This window comes from Mastomys coucha, unplaced genomic scaffold, assembly GCF_008632895.1.
Source record: "Mastomys coucha isolate ucsf_1 unplaced genomic scaffold, UCSF_Mcou_1 pScaffold20, whole genome shotgun sequence".
Lineage (NCBI taxonomy): Eukaryota > Metazoa > Chordata > Mammalia > Rodentia > Muridae > Mastomys > Mastomys coucha.
The window spans coordinates 66,720,236-66,739,520 of NW_022196903.1; the positions used below are offsets into that span (position 1 = coordinate 66,720,236).

General features: G+C 45.8%; 1 protein-coding gene across 3 annotated transcripts in view; it reads right to left on the minus strand.

The window, feature by feature from the left end:
• Positions 1–828: 828 nt before the first annotated feature.
• Positions 829–19,285, minus strand: part of Dnah6 (dynein axonemal heavy chain 6) — a 223,851-nt gene continuing 205,394 nt past the window's right edge. For 2 of the 3 annotated variants that reach the window (XM_031382227.1, XM_031382225.1), the window contains 10 exons: positions 18,891–19,029; positions 16,983–17,102; positions 15,950–16,071; positions 11,438–11,567; positions 8,787–8,914; positions 7,635–7,820; positions 7,066–7,138; positions 5,629–5,780; positions 4,449–4,671; positions 829–1,084 (listed from right to left, as the gene is read on the minus strand). In XM_031382227.1, coding sequence (XP_031238087.1) covers positions 981–1,084; positions 4,449–4,671; positions 5,629–5,780; positions 7,066–7,138; positions 7,635–7,820; positions 8,787–8,914; positions 11,438–11,567; positions 15,950–16,071; positions 16,983–17,102; positions 18,891–19,029 — 1,377 coding nt within the window. In that variant the 3' untranslated portion in view covers positions 829–980. The remainder of the gene's footprint in view (positions 1,085–4,448; positions 4,672–5,628; positions 5,781–7,065; positions 7,139–7,634; positions 7,821–8,786; positions 8,915–11,437; positions 11,568–15,949; positions 16,072–16,982; positions 17,103–18,890; positions 19,030–19,285) is intronic. The other variant, XM_031382226.1, reaches the window with a different exon arrangement.

Genomic DNA, 19,285 nt, shown 5'->3' on the forward strand with positions numbered 1-19,285 from the left:
CTCTGCAAGAGGAGCAAGTGCTCTTAGCTGCTGAGCCTTCTCTCCAGCTCCTCTTCCAAGGAGCCCCACAGAGTGGGAACTCGTGCCATGGATGGTCTACCTGGCATGTTCAGTCTGTGGTGTGTGTGCTGCATGTGACGGAGGACAGCTGTGCATGCTTCCCAACACAAAACCATAAGCTTACTTAAAACACTGTGATGGGCAGAGAGATGGTTCAATGGACAGAGTGTTGGCCACAGAAGCCTCATGGCCTGAGTTGAAGCCTCCAGAACCAATATTAAAAGCCAGACAGAGTGGCGTGTCTAAAATCTCAGTCCACTCTTTCTAGGACACTAAAGGCAGAGACAGAAGAAATTGCCAGCAGTTCACGGGACAGCTATGTTGACATGTGCAGCAGCGAACAAGAGAGAGACCCTTCTCAAAGTGGAGGGTGAAGATTACCCTCTGATTTTTACATGTGCACTGTGGTGGCATGTGTGGGCCCACATTCACACACACGCAGGAACACACAAACACCATGGTTTTATGGTAGTTCAGTTGCACAGTTCTCTAGGGTGAGCTTTGTGTGGGACATGTTACAATATCTAAAGGTTATTGCTGTTGTTGGTGGTGGATTTTTGAGATCCTTAATTAGGTCTAGAAACAGAAGTATCAGGGCCATGTGCCTAACGTGGACTGTGGGTACAAGTGTGACAAGGAAGGGATCCTGTGCAGATGAGGGGCCAGCTCTGACTCTTCCCAGGCCTTCAGCGACTTAGCCCGGCTTTCGCGTGGAGTTGGGAGTGGGTCTAATAGGCGTGTGTGAATCAGTAGCCTCCACATCCCAGCTGGGATTTCCAACAGAAATAACTCAAAATGACTTTATTTTAGGTCATGGGGGGCGGGGGGCGGAAATAACAGCCACAGCTGCCATCCTTAGGTCGGGTCAAAGGTCACTTCCTCCTCATCAGGGAAGAACTCTGGATCAGCGAGGCCCCCATTCACTCGCTCAGCTGGCAGAGCAACGCCGACCCCTTGGAGATCCAGTAATCACTGATCTTCTTGGAGGGTAAGAGGACGGTCACCACGAAGTTGGTTGAATGGCCTAATAAACGATACAAGGTGGGGGTGGGGAGGTGAGGGTGGGAGTTGGGGTGGGGGTAGGGTGGGAAAGAAGAGCTGTTATTTAAACAGTAACCTCTGGATTCACAGAGATAAGATACTGAGAGTCAAGAGGCTCTAGCTGCAGACCTGGCTGAACCTGAAGATTCAGGGCACAGTCCCCTGAAGTTTCCAGTCTCAGATGATACAAAAGGAGACCTTGGAATACATGGTGAGCTTTGAGGCCTGTCTGGCTTAGAGCTTATATCTTGATGAGTATGTTTCAGGTTTTTCTGTAGTCTGAATCTAGGAGAATTGGGCTGGGATTCAGGCCTGATACTTCAGTGGGACTTAGGGGTATCTAACGGTAGGTAGGCCATCTATACGTGTAGTAGCCTATCTATCTCTCTTTCCTTCACTCCATCCTACACTGGAAGACTCTCTGGCTCCAGGAATGAACAGGTGCTGTGACAGGCATTCTGTCTTCAGTGTGTAGCCATTCTGTACAGCAAGTCATGCTTACAGAATTCCTTCCCCTCTGTGGCTGTCTAAGGGGCCATTGAGAAGGGGATGGTGCCCTCAGATGGCGACTGCGCCTTCATGTACTGCTTTCTCACATCCCATTGGTGTGGATGGACATCAGAGAAGGCAGCCTCGGACCCAGCAGAGGGTGCCTCTCTACTTTCTCACCTTTCTGGCCCATTGGGTACCAGGCTTCCCAGTGCAACAGCGTGGCAAGCCGCTCTAGACGCCTTTCCTGTGTATTGACTGGCTTTATGCAGTCCAGAAATTTGTCTCCATGATTTTTTTGGATACTGGCCCAATGCAGGCAATCAGTGCCTGGTGTACACAAGGCCTTCCCTAGGTCTGGAGGAGGACTCAGGACACAACCAAGTCCCTGCGGCCACTGACTCTGTTTAAGCAGAACCAATTCTCTGTTGGCCAGACATGAGTTTAGCTGCCTTCCAAAAGCCTCTCTCCCTCAGTCTCACTATGGTCTCCCAAGGGCTTCACCGAACAGTCCACTCTGGGTGACTCACAGCTAGACAGTCAGCACCTCCAAGGGGTAGGTGATTGGGATAGACATGTGTGTGTGTGTGTGTGTGTGTGTGTGTGTGTCTCATGTCACATATCCTACGCCAACATCCTGGAGGGTTCATGTTAGAGGTCTTGTGCTTCTGACAAACAGGATGGCTATGACACACACACACATGCTGTGTACTGCACTGCCGTTAGAGAAAGTAAAGGCTGGCTGCTTACTGCGGAGGGAAGTAGGATGACTAGAAGGTTAAGGACAGCAGAGTGTGTGTAAGAAAAGGGCGCAGGAGGGCTGGAGAAATGGCTAAATGGCTAGGAGTGTATATTTGAGTTTAGTTCCCACACCAATGTCAGGCAGGTGCCAGTCACTCCAGCTCCAGGGGATCTGGTGCTCTCTTCTGGCCTCTGTGGGTATGTACATTCAGGTATACAGATCATTTTCCACCCTGCCCCCCCCACAATATACATAAATAAAAATAAATCACAGTCTGAGTGTGGTAGTTCACACCTGTTCCCAGTGCTGGGCAGGCATACACAAGTGGATCTCTTTGAGCTGGACGCCCAGCCTGGACTACATAGCAAGTTCCAAACTGCCAGGGCTCTCTAGTGAGACTGGCTCAAAATGAATGGATGGACAAGAAAGAAAAGGATGTAGAAATAAAGGTTGAATACCCAAAGAATGGATTTAATGGGCTTTAGAACTACAGAGCCTGCTCACAAAAGCTGTTGTCTCCAGGCAGGAGCAGGGCCTGTGCAGGGGCTTAGCTGATCTTACTCTGAGATGGGTGGGGACCCCCTCAGTGAAGACGCACATTTTTTTTTTTCACATCTGAGAGTAATTCATCACAACAGGAACCTGCCTGCTTTCGTCCTTCCTCATGCTGCTACAGCTAATGAGAGACTTGGACAGCCATTGTTCAGCTTAGTTTTAAAACAGTACTATTGTGTTGTTCTAAACCAGGTTGAGAAATTATTAGAACATTCACATTGGTTAGCTAGGTTCACTGTTCATGTTTGATCATGCTTAGCTTTTCTTTTTTTTTTGTGGGAAAAAAGCATAAATGTCCTTCTGTATCCATCTCATGATACACACTTCACATGCCTCTTAGATCATTTTGAAGAAATATTAGGTAAAAACTTTTGCTGCATCTATTTTGGTATGTGTCTCTAAATCAGGACTACTAAAGGCACAAATATCATTGCTAAAATGTTAATTTCTAAGAGCTGTTCAAATTTTTCTAGTGTGCATACACACATGTATAAACTCACCCCCCCCTCACACACACGTTATATTGGTACTTGACAGTTACCTTGATTCAGAGTTTAAATAAGGGCCACACCTCACAGCAATGATGTGTGTCCTAAGTCCCCTTTAGCTATAAATTAAATTTATAATTATAAATCTGCCTCTTTGCCACCCACTACAATATATTTGTTGACATAAGCAGCTTGCTTCCATTAGCAGTCCCAGAATCTCCTGTCTTTGTGAAGGAGGGTTTAGGTGCAGAGATGAGCTCACACTCAGGTTTAAATGCCCTCTTCTGGCCGATAGACGCTACTACACTTACTCATATATATACTACCTCATATATGTAGATACATATAAATACACATACAAATAAAATTTTACATTAAATCATTGGTAGATACTTGAAGCTTAATAACCAAGTTTTAAAATGCTTAACTCCTAATGGAATGGTTGTAACAATTGCCACATCCTAAAAAGTCAATCAGCTCTCTCTTAACATCATGTGGGGCTTGGGGATCAAACTCAGGTTGTTAGGCTTGGTGACAAGAGCCTTCACCACCGAGGCCTCTCCTGAGTTCACATCTCATGTTATCGGTTTTCTTTCTCTCTGCTTCCATTTTGTAGGACTGCATCCCAAGTCTGCTCAGAGTTTTAGAACCCAGCTTTCCACTTAGTTCATTTTAAAACCTCTTTTCTATGACAGACCAGACTGGCCTTGAATTTACAGAGATCTGCCTGCCTCTGCTGGGATTAAAGGTGAGTGCCGCCTTGCCCAGCAGCATTTGGGTTTCGATTGAAGTTTTTATTTAGTTATTTTGTGTACTATTAAAAATATTCATTTATTTTTATGTATGTGGGTGTTTTGCCTGCTTGTCTGTCTGTGCACTACCTGTGTGCAGTGGCTTTGGTATACAGAAGAGGGCACTGGATCCTCTGGAACTGGAGTTACAGATGGTTGTAAGTCACGTTGTGGGTGCTGAGAATCAAACCTGGGTCCTGTCTAAGAACTTCAAATAGTGCTCTTAACTGCTGGGCCATCTCTTTCTCCTGCCCCATGGATGAATCTAAAGAACACGCTCACCTGTGGTTGAAAGTGTTCCTGCCCGAGCTCCTGTTTTGTAGAGTGGAGAGTGGTAAAGTGTATTAACTGGCTCATAGTTTTGTTTTGGTTCAAAGTGAACTACAGGCAGCATGGGGTTCATCTGTCCTGGCAACGCATCTTCTATGACCATGTTCCGATCATCCCACCGAGACGCATCCATGAACATTCCATGAACAAGAACCCCATCTTCAGGAGAGGGCAACTGAAAGAAACTCAGAAGTTTAGGGGTGAGCAGAGGAGAAGGGTTTAACAGTTTGAGGCATCGCCTGTTCCCCACCTTTTCAACAAGTACCTCTAAAACCAGTACCTTATACTACTGCATTTTAGAGAAGGGTACCCTAAAAATTTGAGGGATAGGCCCCCCTCATCCTCAGTCTGGTACTGAATTTGATACTGTCCATACCCCACCAGGATGCAGAGTTGGAGATGCACCCGGGAAACCCAATTATGGCTACTTTAGACCACCTAACATTCTCTTCCTCCTGAGAAGCAGAGTGAGGCAAGGGCTGGAATGACCCCCTGCTGTTTTCAGAATCTGGGTGCCCTTCTAGAAGACAAATTATATATCTGCAATTTGAAGAGTGCAAAAGTCATCATGACTATCTCGAAAGCACACACTACTGTGTTTATAGGAGGAAGAGGTATGCAGCCAGTGTTTCAGTTCTGCCAGGAGGAGGCTGTGTGACTGCTGTACACAGATTTGGTCTATAATATTACAGTGGGTTATCGTGAGTCAACTCCGTGTTCGCCCTATGGCATGTGCCACTCTGTTCTTAGAGATCTGTCATTAGCCCACTACAGATGAGAACACCCAAATTCAGATATGTGAGCGACTGTTTCAGCATACGTTGCTGGTGATGGGTAGAACCAGGATTCAAACTCAAGGATCTTTTATTTTAAAACTCTTGTCCTCAGTATCTTGTTATATTGCCTCTGTAAGGTGGAGACCGTTGCTGTCTGAGTCTAAATCATATATTTCCATAAATTGGACTATGTTTGAGAAGTTCCCATCCAGTTGCTGCTGAGGAGCTGGGCTCTGGGAATGAGACCCACCCTCTCCTCCCGCTCTTGCAAATGGCAGTGGTGGGGCAGGGGAGACACAAATGATCACTGACAGTGGGATCGAAGCTTCTTTGGCATGGATTCAGGTAGACAATACCTCCTTGTCCATGGGCAGTTCTGTTCCAAATTGAATGTCCTTGGCTGCTTCTATCACCGTGGCTTGATCTCGGTAGACTGGGATCATGTTATACTTGAAACTCAGCTCATCTATAGGCAAATTATATTTTCTAGCATGGTTCTGAAGAGTTCCTGAAAATGGGAAAAAGTGGGCCCTTCAAAGCACATTGCTGCTCCACATGTACTATGTCTTCCTGTCAACCGGGGCTGAGCTAGCATTAGAAAGCAGCCTCTCCGCAGAGACCCATTGGGGCTGGGGGAATGACTCATTGGGTAAAGGCACTTGCTGCCAAGCTTGATGACCTGCATTTGATCCCCAGAACCTATATCATGGGAGGAGAGAGCCAACTCCAGCAGGTTGTCTACTGTTTTACCTGCCTTCCCTCCAAATAAGTAAATAACAAACAAATAATAGTAAGTAGATAAATGCAAGGAAAAGTGAAAAAAGAAACCCAAGCTATTAAGAATCTACATGGAATTAGTTCATAGAGCACAGAAGCCAGAGTCATGTTGAGGGGAGTGGTGGCTAAGGATCCAAAGGATGAATGAGTTCATGTCATGGTTAAGAAGAGAAGAAAGGATGCTGCAGAAATGGCTCAGCAGTTAAGGCACTTGTTACTCGTGCAGAGATCCAAGTTCAGCTCCCAGAACCCACATCAGGCAGCTCACAACCACCTCTAAATCCAGCACTAGGGGAATCCAACACCCTTTTTTGGCCTCCACAGCCATCTGCACACACGTGTCACACACAAATACTTGCTCAAGTGTGTGCACGAGCACACACACATGTACACACATACACATCTACAAAAAAATCAAGTTGGGCATGGTGGTTATTTTAAAGTTATTTTAGGCTGGGGATGTTACTTGTCTAGAATGTACAGAGCTCTGGGTTCAGTTCCCAGCACCGCCTGAAACTGGGGCATGGTGGCTTATGCATGTGATCCCAGAACTGGGGAGGTGGAGGCAGTAGGGTTAGAAGTCCAAGGTCAGCCTGGGCTGTGCACTGAGATCAAGGTGGTCTGGGCTTGAGACTCTGCCTCAAAATATGAAATGTTTTTTAGAGAGAGGAGGCTGCTTAGAGGTGTGGGTGTGGGGTGTGGGTGTGGGGTGTGGGGTGGGAACAACAAAGACAGAAGGGTTGTGTCACATGGAGAATTGCATCAATAACCATCCCTTCATGGACTTAGCCTAAATCAAACACATGCACAGTAACCTGGGAAGGGCAAGGGTTAGATTATCAGGGAGCGTCCATTTCTGCCCTCCCCCTCATCTCTCCCTGGTGATGGAGGAAGAGTAATCCTAGATTGTCCTAGATCGGCAGGACCAGTCAGGGTAATGGGCAGCCACACCATTTCCCCAGCTTCTACAAACCACAACTTTTCCTGTGAGACTTTCCTAGGGGAGGCGCCCATACCTGTGAGAAATCCTTGAGGGAAGAAGAACCCGGAAATCCAGAAGGACTTGGGCTGTCCTCTTTTGAGCCATAGCTGGGGGAGAGACGTGATTATGTGAGGCACTTTGTTTCTGAGTGGAGTTTGCCATCTAAGTCAGGGCTGCGTTGGGAGGAGAGTGGTATCTAATGGGATTCTGAATTACCCCCTGTCTTCTTACTGCTGGTCCATCCCCCATCTCATCTCACAGCCTGGACTGCAAGCCTGGAGCCACAAGGGACAAGAGGCTTGGGCAGCCAAGGTACATGTGGCTGTGTGGGGACATGTTGTGTTTTGTATCTTACAGTGGGGCCATACACTGCAGCTCAAACCTCATGAATGGCCTGGAGTTGAAAACCAATAGGTAGACAAGAGCCTAGGGAAAATGGCATTATAATCTGCGTAAGACTTGCAAAGTGAAGCCATTCTGGAAGGTTCTGTTTCTCTGGAATCAAATGATTCCCAGTTATTGCTACTCAGAGCTCCCTTGGGAGTTTAGGGACAGCCACATTGTCAAACCCATCAAATGCCAAGCAAGTGAAGTTTTCCGTACATCCACGAATGAAGTCCTCAGAATAAGGTCTTTGACCCATGATCCCAGTGGCTTCAGGGATGGATAGGCTGTGTTAGACCAAAGAGAGGGAACCTGGTTGTTGAGGAAACTCTGATAGACTTTTTCCATTTCTTCAGACATCACCACGAGTCCAGCAATGGCTTTGTTGAGTGTTTCTAGAGAGATCTGAGAGAATGAAAAGGTCAGTACTCATTACAGGAGGAATTATCGGATGTCGAGGAGAGGAGAGTGGCTTTCACAGTCTACATGTATGTGTCCGAGCATGCATACAACCTCGTATATCATTCCTCAGGCATTGTCTTAACCTTTTTTCTTTGTTTTTGTTTTTGTTTTGTTTTTTTGAGACAGGGTTTCTCTGTATAGCCCTGACTGTCCTGGAACTCACTTTGTAGACCAGGCTGGTCTCAAACTCAGAAATCCACCTGCCTCTGCCTCCCAAGTGCTGGATTAAAGGCATGCACCATTCACTGCCCGGTTGTCTTAACCTTTTAAAAAATTAAATCTATTATGTGTTTAAGTCTGCACCATATGTGTATCTGGTACCCGTGGAGTCCAGAAGAGAGCATCTGATTGTGTGACTGGAGTTACAGATGGCTGTGAGATGCCAGGTAGGTGCTGAGAAATGAACCCAGGTCCTCTGGAAGAAAAAAACAAATGCTCCTAATTGCTGAGCTGGCTCTTAGGCTAGGCTGGCCGGCCAATGATTCCCCAAGGATCCATCTTTCTCTCTGTTTCCAAGAGCTGGAATTACAAATGCATGTTACTGCCTGAGGCTTTTCTTTCTCCCACAAGAGTTCTGGGGCTCACACTTTGGCCATTATGCTAGCAAGGCAAGCACTTTACTGACTGAACTATTTCCTCAGTCCCAACTCATTCTTAGCTGAGTGCTGAGGTCCCAGAAAATTTCAAGTGAGTTGACGTAACTCTAAAGATAGAAGTTGCCACACAGTCACTGTTAGAATCAGGGAATAGAGATTCAACCAGTACAGCCTGGGTCTGAGGACCAGTTAGTGCCACCAAATGGAAGCTTAGAAATGATGGGAAGGAGACTGAGAAGCCCACTCATGTTCTTATAGCGTTTTCTACAAGGCTCGGCTACCCAGTAGCAATGACGGAGGTAAGCTTTCATACATGTATTAACTTCAGAAGATTGTTGAACCGGTCCACTTCCTGGCCAAGGACGGTGGTCAGAGAGTTCAGGCGTCCTTGAGGGTCCTTGACAAAAAGGCTTTCAGAAGCACCTTCCATATTCAGGGATTCTGTAACACACACAGTTGGCTGCTCAGAACATAGGACGCGTGAGTGTGGGTGTGTGCATGCCATGCCATGCCATGCCTGTGGAGGTCAAAGGACAACTTTGAGAAGTCCGTTCTCACCTTCCTGTGAGTTCTGTGGATTGAACATAAGTGCACTGCAGGGGGAGTCAGACTTCCCAGATGAGCGCTCTGTCCACTGAGCCCTCTCCCTGGGCCTGGAGTTTGTTACATGTTCTCCCCTCAAGTGAATTTCTCTCATTGTTTAAGCCAGAGCTCAAATTTGACAACATTTTATTATTTATAAGTTTTTGATGATCTACCTGTATTTACATAGAAGCAGTCAAAAAAATAAGGCTTCAAATAATGGCAATCAGGGAAAATTGTGTGTGTGTGTGCATGCATGGAAGAAAGAGAGAGAGAGAGAGAGAGAGAGAGAGAGAGAGAGAGAGAGAGAGAGAGAGATTAAATCAGTATTTCACTTGTTGTCGTGGTTCTTTTCACCCTCTGTGCCTGTTTGAACTACATGTCTTTGGCGTGGACACAGGTGGGTAAATTGAAAGAGACATTGGCTGATATGCTGTGGAAGGAAAGCGTGCATGTACCAGACACAGTAAAGACCAGCCTGCTCCCTGTCTGGGAAATCATGGGGAGGAGCTGAAAGGAAGTGGGCAAGGCAGGAGTCAGGAGTCAGAGTGACTGGAACCAGCAGGTCTGGGTGAGGGGCTCCTGTGAATCAGTCTGACAGTGGGTGTGGATGTGGGGCTGGGGGATGGATGCCTGCTGGTAAGCCTGCCAACCTGAGTGCCATCCCCAAGACATACACAGGAAAGGGGGAGAATCGACTCCCACAGGTCATCCTCTGACTCCACACGAGACACACTGTCTTTGGTAGGATGAGAGGCAGAGCTCTGAATACCTCTGAAGCAAATGTTACTCAGAAAGGTGATGGCTCAGTCAGCAAGTGACATTCCAGAGATCAGAAGGTGGGTGCCCAGTTAACCCCACCCACCCCTATAGGAATATGAGTGTGTAAGTCTTGTTCTTTCCTGTGGACCTGCCCTGCTTCCTGGAGAGGAGGGAGTTGGAGTGGCAGAGGAGGCTGAGCGAGACATAAGAGTGTATTCCAAGTTACCATCACTCAGAGACAACTGGTATGTGCTTCCTACCCCTCAGTCCTACAAAACAGAGGTCCAGATGAGCCACATGGGCTCAAATGGAGGAAGGATTTGCATTTTCCTCACATGTCTGTGGAAAGTGTGTGAGAGCAGAAGAGGCTCTAAGATGCACTATACACAGACTAGATTCCTTCCTAGGTATTCACAATTTGGCTGCTGGAGGGACATCACTCACCAGGGTGTGGGTCAGCCTGATTTCTCTGGGTCACAGAGCTGTGGTTACAGGAAGCCCTATCATTCCCCTCAGGGGAGATTTCAAATCCAAGTTCTTCTGTAGAGCGGACCAGACCTCCTGTCCCCTCAGACTCGGCAGATGGCCTGCTTCTCCATTTCACAGGAAAAGCATGAGCTCCACACAGTGGAGAAGAAGCCTGCTTCCTATTTCACACTGTAGGTGTGAGCTTTATGAAGCACAGAGGGAAAATCTCGTCAGCATCAGTGGGGCTCTGGAGCAGGCCCACTGCCTCCGATGCTGCCCCTCAGCCTTGCTCCATTCCTACTTTCTTGCTGTACTTATCAAGAAGAAACTGCTCCCTAATTAATTAAGTGGCAGTTTTCATCAGCATTCACAGAACTCCCTGCCCGGTGGACACTCTGTTTTTGGGGCCCAGCTCTTGTGTTTTGGGGAATGACGGGGTTGTTCTTGGGTCACATGGCTTCCTTTGGTCTGGCAGCCTTTGGAGTACTGCTTGGACTCTGCCATGCTCCTTTTCTCCTTCTGCTTCCCCGTGTCAGGACTTCACTGCCAGCCAGGAACAAATGCTTAGGCAACTTAAACATATGGTTAGCCTCAGGGAAGTGGGAGAGTCGCTCTTTTGGGATCACTCGGAAAAATGCCCTAAGGTTAAAGTAACTTAGCCATTTGTCCTGAGTGAAGAAAAATATGGAGGTGGCTTCTAGAATGGGATTCTAATAAAACCTTAAGCAATGTCAGGAATGTCCGCATCTGCACTGCCTCAAGACTCAAGCACTTAAAATGTTCAGTGCAACAGAGGGCTCACTGTGGGATTTATTCAAGGTTAGCAAGCTGCCACAGGTGGCCAGCAGCTACTGTCTTGGATGACACAGGTCCAGAGACTTGAGGATCAGTGCTCAGACCAAAGCCTGGCTAGAGTCATGTGGGCTGTAAGCCAGGGTGCTCCTTGCGGTCCCTGCAGGTGGGATGTCAGGGAGCAGTCCATCTCTAGACAAAAACAGAGAACACCCCGCCCTCCCCCCATGAGGCGAGCTTTTTCATAGGAAAGAAAAGCCTATGAAAAAGAATTAATCCTTGACATCTGCTTACGATTTAGTTCTCTGAGTTTATTTCTCAAGCTCCTGTTACGGGCAGATGCCAGCAAGTATTTATTACCTGGAACTCTGGCCCGGATTGAAGCAACAAGCTCCTGGACAATTTCATCATTGCTTTTGCCCTCGCCACCAGTGGAGGATCTTGGCTGAACCTCAAGGATGGTGGTGATTAGGGTGTTGGTCTCTTTGTACTGCAGGGGTGGTAAGAGAGAGAACAGGGAAGATGGAGTCAAGATGACGTTTGTTGTGTGTAGCCTTTACATATAGGAATAAGGGAAGTTTCCAAAAACAAAGGTCTTAATTCAACTGTGGTGTGAATATAATATAAGAATATTTTCCTAACAAACAGAAAAAAATTACATTAAAAAATTGTGCTGGGCGGTGGTGGCACACGCCTTTAATCCCAGCACTTGGGAGGCAGAGACAGGCGGATTTCTGAGTTCGAGGCCAGCCTGGTCTACAGAGTGAGTTCCAGGACAGCCAAGGCTATACAGAGAAACCCTGTCTCAAAAAACCAAAACCAAAACCAACCAAACAAACAAAAAATTGTGTGTGTGTGCGCATGTGCACACGTATGCCATGGCATGTGAGTGGAGGTCAGAGGGCAACTTGCAGGACTCAGTTCTCTCCTTCCACCTTGTGGATCTTAGGGATTGGACTCATGTCACTAGGCTTGGTGACAGCAACCTTCATCTACTGAGTCATTTCACCAGCTCTCTCTCAATCAAAATTTAAGTGTACAGTATCGTTAACTGCATACACAACACTGTTCAGCAGATCCCCAGATCTATTCATCTTTCCTGTCCTGAGACCGTATGCTCATTTATTAGAAAGGAAGGCAAAAGCTGATTCACCATCAATAATCATCTGATTGACTTTGTCCAGCATAGAGGCAATTAGTGGACTTGGCTTGAAAGTCTAGCTTGGGCTCATAGAGTTAGCAGGGTATTTCAGCTCCGTCTTTCCTGGCCTCTGTGCCAGAATGACACATGGTCATCCCTGAGCTTGGCCCAGAAGTTCAGCGGGTTTGGCTCAGTGAGTCTTTAGGGCACCTTCCTCCTTTCTTTCTTCCCTACAGGCTAGGACAATCTTCCCAGGAGGGGGCATCTTCCTCCTTCCTTTCTTCCCTATAGACTAGGACAATCTTCCCAGGAGGGGGCATCTTCCTCCTTCCTTTCTTCCCTACAGACTAGGACAATCTTCCCAGGAGGGGGCATCTTCCTCTTTCCTTTCTTCCCTACAGACTAGGACAATCTTCCCAGGAGGGTGACAGGCCCAGCAGCTGTGTGAACACAGGGCTGCTTCTTCTACTTCTGGTCTACGTGGTTCTTCAGGAGAGCATCTTTCAGCAGCCAAGGCCTCTAAGGAGCGCTTGTCAGGCTTGAGAAGGGACCTCATTAGGCTGACCAAGTGGCTCGCAAAGACAGCCAACAGCACTTATTGTCTGAGCAGAATTTGACGTGTGGGGTGGCTGTCTTACTATCTTGGCTGGCTGTTATCTGGTTGTTCTTCAGAGAGACATTGAATTCCATTCCTAGAACAGTGAGTTCCAGGATAGCCACGGTTATGTAGCAAGACACTGTTTCAAAAAAAAAAAAAAATTCACGTCTTCCCAGGGAAGAACACACATCTACCAAATGCTCACTCTTGAAAAAATATACACACCAGTAACATACAGACGGAACAGACTGTATTTATATATTTAGGAACACACACACGTGCACATGCACACGTGGGGCACACACCACCACCACCACCACCACCACCACCACCATCAAAGAAGAGAGGCCATGGATTTTAAAGAGAACAAGGGGATGGTACATAAGAGGGCTTAAAGGGAGGAAAGAGAATAGAGGGTTACATTATTCTCCTCTAATCTATGATAATAATAATAACAACAGACACAAAGCTCCAGCATCCTGCTCTGACTGGGCACATCCTTTAGTCACTTCTCCCCTTGCTGACTCCCCTTGTTGTAACACAATACCAAGCGACTAAGGTTTTGCATTTCTTTGGGCTTCTTTTGTCACTGATGTCACACAAAGCTTCTGTTAGATCTGTGAACTTTTCTCCTGTGAAGCTGTACCGAGTGCCAGCTCACTTCTGTGGCTCAGCTGGAGGTGGCACTGTGCTTCCCCTGTGCAGGAGTCTTGTTTCTTCTGCATGTGCACAGCTGTTTTCCTCTCCCTTGCTCTTATCTTCCCATGGCAGATGAGCTTCCCCTGTATGGTGGTTGGGGAGGGCTTGAGAGTGTCAGGGGAAAGAAAGACAACTGCAGATACGACATCCCAGATGCCAATGAATCCAGAGGACCCTTCCTGAAACTCAGCATTTGTATATACCGTGCTTTGCAATTTGTATACTTCTTAGACAAATTAGAGCTGCAGAGGAAGGAGGAGCAGCCTTCCGTTCAGCTCATGCTCACCTCTGTGCATTATATTATGGGTATCAGTGGTTTGCTTGCATGTCTGTACACTGTGTGCATACATGTCTGTGGAGGCCAGCAGACAGCATTGAATCCCCTGGAACTGGGGATACAGATGGTTATGAGCTGCCATGTGGGTGCTGGGAATCGAACCCAAGTCCTCTGGAAGAATATTATGCTTTTAACTGATGAGCTATCTCTCCAGTTTCCATCTTATCAGACTTTTATGGTAGAAAAGGGGGCAATTACCTGAAGGGAAGTGGCTGCCTTGCAAATCCAGAGCTGTTGAAGAAGGAAAGCTGTAGAGAAGAACAGGCCTGGGACTTATTACACATCTGCTCTCTCAGTCATTCGGAAACCAATGGAAAACACAAAAGTTTCCAGTCTGGTTTACAACGCTGGGGGGAGAAGGGAATGGGGGTGGGAGGGCAGCTTTATCTCTCTTGAAGCGGTCTTCAAGGAGGCTGGGCCAGCCCTCCCACGCTCTCTTTCCCTTTCCCTTCCTTCCTGTCTCCACCTTTTAGGACAGTCAGAGGTCAGAGGGGAGTAAATAGAAGGTTTACACACAGTGTATTCTACTGAAAGAGAGAATACATGATGTGTCAAGAGAAACATGACTCATCATTTCATGCCCCGCTGAAAGGAGCAGTATCATTGTTGGCAAACATGGAATGAGCTCTCTGGAGATTCCGGGGTTGTTAGGTTCCTTGATACTGAGGTAGACTTCACCACATACCTTTGTATATGGGCAAAGCTTAAATTTGAAAAGAAAGACGATCTCCTTGCCTAGATATATTCAGGGAGACTCTAATCCTTGGCCATTAGAGATATCCGGAGCTCTCAGAGACACAGCTCTGCTCTTTACAGATGCCCGAGACAACATGATGAAAGTGGGCCGGTGAGCCGTGCTCAGAGTCAGGAGGGGCTCTCAAATGCTGAGTGAGTTCAAAATCACTCTCAGCTAAGAGTCAACATCAGAAGATCTTGACAGAGGAGTGAAATAATCCACCATACTCTTTAGAGCAGTGCTTCTCAGCCTGCCTAGTGCTGTGACCCTTTAGTACACGTCCTCAGGTTGTGATGACCCCCAGCCAGAAAAGTATTTTCATTGCTACTTCACATATCTAATTTTGCTACTGCCATACATCCTAATATAAATATCTGTATTTCTGATGGTCTTAGGTGACCCCCGTGAAAGGGTCATTTGACCTCCAAAGGGGCTGCAACCCACGTGTTGAGCACTGCTGCTCTGAAGCTAGTGTTGTGGTTTGGTAGCTTGACTACTTTGAGCAAGGTTAGTTATTTTCCTTGCATATGAACCCACAGGATCTGAACCCAAGAGCTGAGAAGAGACACTTAGGGCATTTATAACTGTACTACTCTGATCTAAGCATGCATATTCATAACCTTTGTGTAACATGAGCCAAAGGTGTCCAGTGTGGGTGGAGAAGGGAAGGACACACACACACACACACACACACACACACACACACGAATGCATGCATGCACGCCTTAGGATTCTGTGAAGGCAGTGTCCAAATTTATTAATTTTTCTTGAGCTTCAGAGATTACCATCTTCATCTTTTCAGAGTACGGAGCCCAGAAGGATTCTGGACACTTCTGGAAGATCAGTCTCCTTTAAGACTGCAAAGGCACCAGGCTGAATTGAAACCATTGTTGAAAGAAAGGTTAGCTCACTGGATAAAGTAAGAGAGTAATATGTCTCTAGAGGTGTGGTCACCTGTAGGTTGCTCATACTTCGGTGGATGGCTTCTTACCCATGTAAGGGCAGCACATCATAAATGTAATGGGTTATTTCAAAAAGAAAAATCAAGAAGATAGCATACAGTTTGGAAGGAGTTAGAATATAGTGGATGAGGGTTGAGAGATTTGGAAATGTGGAATTATAGGTAGACAAGATCATAATATATTATATATAATATATGTATATATAATATATATGCATATGTATATATATGTGAATTCTCAATGAATATATAAAATGTAAAAAACTGAAAAAAAAAGAAAGGTTAGCTCGTCTTTCACTTGTTTCCTGAAGGCATTATAGCCTACTGGGCTGTGCTGGTAGGACTGTTCTGAGTTACATACACAATATAAATATGTATTTTAAGCAGAAAGACCACATACCTGAAAAACGAGGTTAGCATTTTCATGCATTCCAAAGATTTCTGGATCATCTATCAAAGGTAGATCTTCAATGTAGTCCTTAAACTCTTGGAGGCTGTCAGCCAAGGGGGCAAAATAGATGCCTGTCATTAAAAAAAAAATCACAAGACAAATGTGTATGAAATGGATCAGCACTGCCTGGATTGCTTTTTAGTTTAATTAAAAACGTATCTGTATATGTGTGAATCTTCTGAGTGCATGTGCCTTGGGCACTGGGTTCCTTGGGGGGGGGGCGTGGAGTTACAGGTGATTGCGTGCCACTCAACATGGGTGCTGGGAACAGAACACATGTCCTCTCCAAAGACAGTCTGTGCTCTTAACTACTCAGCCATTGTTCCAGCCCCGTAGTTTCACTGAGTTTTCTTGAGGCCTTGAGCATCAGAGATTAGTATCACACCCGAAGGATTATGGGCTCTGTTGGAAGTGAGTCTCACTAAGGGATCCAGATTTCTGCCCATCTTATAAACTGTCTTTGCATTAGTTTGATAAATAGATTCTAATCCCTCAAATCAAAGGTCACATTTGTAAAAACACTGAAATATAGGGCCACTGCCCTTTCCTGGTGGTGACAAGACACACAGTTGACTTAAAGCAGTGTCTAGCAACTTGGCAATAGTGAGCTTGGCTGCAGCAATAGCATCCCTTCCTCTAAGGGACTTACACCGTGGCCATCAATCTACCCACCGTCTGACTCAAAAGGAGTCTCCTCCAGTTCATACATCTTCAGTACTCAGTATTCGGTAGTGGAAGTGTTCTCTAATTATATTAAAAACACATTAGCCCAGAGCTCCGAAAATGCATTTAGATATAATACAATCAAGTTTAATGCAGAGTTAATTTACAGTGTTGTGTTCTTTCTATCAAACCAGCTTTGACAGCCAAACATGGGGATGCAATGAAGCTGTGAAGGTGGACCAAGAGCCTTGTTGAAAAACTGAAAGATGCTGTCTGAAGCTTCTTGGGAAGGGGTTTTTCCCCCATAAAAGCCATTTACCTGAGTCAGAGTATGTATAATCATCATCCAGTGTTTCAGGAGAGAAAAATCTTTTCAAGACAGTTCGAAGGCATCTCTGATCCCAGGTGTCTGTCACTCTCCCGCCGTAGGTGATCTCACCTGAAAGGGAGCTTGTGTTTTAAAACGTATTTTTACATTAATAAACGCACCCAAATTCTAATAAGTTTATTTATATGCACACTTAGTGGGTATCAAGAGTAGTTGCTGCGTCCCTTTAAGATAAATCAAGTTTTAAAAATAAAAAAAATCTAATGTGTATGTTACCCTAATCTTTTGCTTGTTTGTTTGTTTGTTTGTTTTTTTGGGACAGGTTTCTCTGTGTAGCTCTGGCTGTCCTGGAACTCACTCTGTAGATCAGGCTGGCCTCAAACTCAGAAATCTGCCTGCCTCTGCCTCCCAAGTGCTGGGATTAAAGGCGTGCGCCACCACTGCCTGGCAACCCTCATCATTTTATTTTATTTTTAAGAACTGTTATGTGTATGTCTCTGATTTTGTATGAGTTTAGATACACTATATGCATACAGGAGCCCACAGAGGCCAGAAGCGGGTGGCAGATCACTCGGAAGTGAGGCTACATGCAGTCCTCAGTGTCTATGTCAGTGTTGGTACTTGAACCTGGATCCTTTGCAAGAGCAGCTCTTAGCTGCTGAGCCATTCCTTCAGTTCTAGAATTCTACTTTACTTTTTTCAATAACAGAAACTAAAACCATTGGGCTTTACTTCCCATTTTCTTTGTTTCAGAATGTTCCTGAGTGTTGACCTCCCCCAGTGACTATCAGATTCTAAAGTGCTCTCACTTTTGGACTCACTGAGTAAAATGGAACCTCACATTTGTAGGAAGCCAGTCGATTTATACACACTTTATAAATACTTGCTACCAAGCCAGGAAATTGAAAAGATGGATCCCAACTGAAAGAGAGAGCTTGCCTGTCAGAGTTCATGTCAGAGGGAATTCAAAGTTATGGCTGCACCGGCTCTCTCTCCAGAGATGTGTCACCTGGCATACTTCAGTGTTCTTTCAAAAAAACACGAGCAGGCAGGGACTACAGTGAGTGATTTTTGATGATGATATAATGCCTTGGGAAGATTCTAGATTCATTGACACCATATTTATCACCATAGTGTTCCCAGTAGGACTTCATGTATGGAAGTTGTCTAGGTTGATGTAAGACTTTAATATAGTGACTCATGTTAAATATTTAAAGTATGCCTGAGGCTCAGGAAATGGGTGCAGTACAGTGCCTGCTGTACCTGGATGGGAAGCTGAGTGTGAATCCCCAGCATCTACATAAAAGCCAGGCCTGTGTCTACTCCTAGCACTTGGGGGAGGGCAGGGACAGGTGGGTCCCCAGGCACATTGACCAGTTAGCCAAATAGATGAGAGACCATGCCTCAAAAAGGTGGAAACCTACCAATGGCCACATCCCAAAGAAAAATGGCTCCCTCCTCTGCATAAGGGGAGTAGGAGGGAGAAGAGGAAGGTGGACATGATTAAGATACATTGGATATGTATATGAAATTTTCAAAGGATAATAAAAAATAAGATGAAGAGTGATTGAGCAATACACTATGTTTGCTTCTAGAGTTCACATGTACACACATGTAACAATCACACACATGGGTATGCACACACATCACTGACACACATGCACACACACACAAATGATGTCTGGAATTGTTGTCATAGCTGAGAAATGTCTCCCTTATTTTCTGTGTGCAGATATTTGCATGATGTGCTTATCACTATTGTACGCTCACATGGGGACGTCAGTTGTCACTGCCAACGTTAAACACTGGGGGTGAACACAGTCTTCACAGGGGCCAGGGAGGTATAAGCCAACAGCTCTGCTCCACGGCCAGACACCCTGGCCACACGCACATACTGACCAGTAATGTAAATTAGTGCGTCCCAGGGGATCTTTCCTTCGTGACAGTAAAGGTTGAGGTTCAGTAAGGCACATTCTCTATCGCTGTCATTAAATTCATAGCAGATATTCCAGCCAAGGGGGCCAAACTTCTTTCTCTCCTACAATGGAAGATGAAGACATCCTGAGATAAAATTGGTGAATTTAATTTTGTTTAATGACAAAGAAGTTAATTTCCAGATTAAAACATAAAAGTTTTCATTAACAATGGGCATCTCTGTGCGGCAACCAGTTAAAAACATTTGGTTCAGTTTCAGCCAGGCCTTTACCAAGCAGGCCAAACACATCTTCATTTAATGGTCTCCATGTTTCTAAAAGAGAATCTGTTTTTCCTCTTAGATTTGGCAGATCTACAAA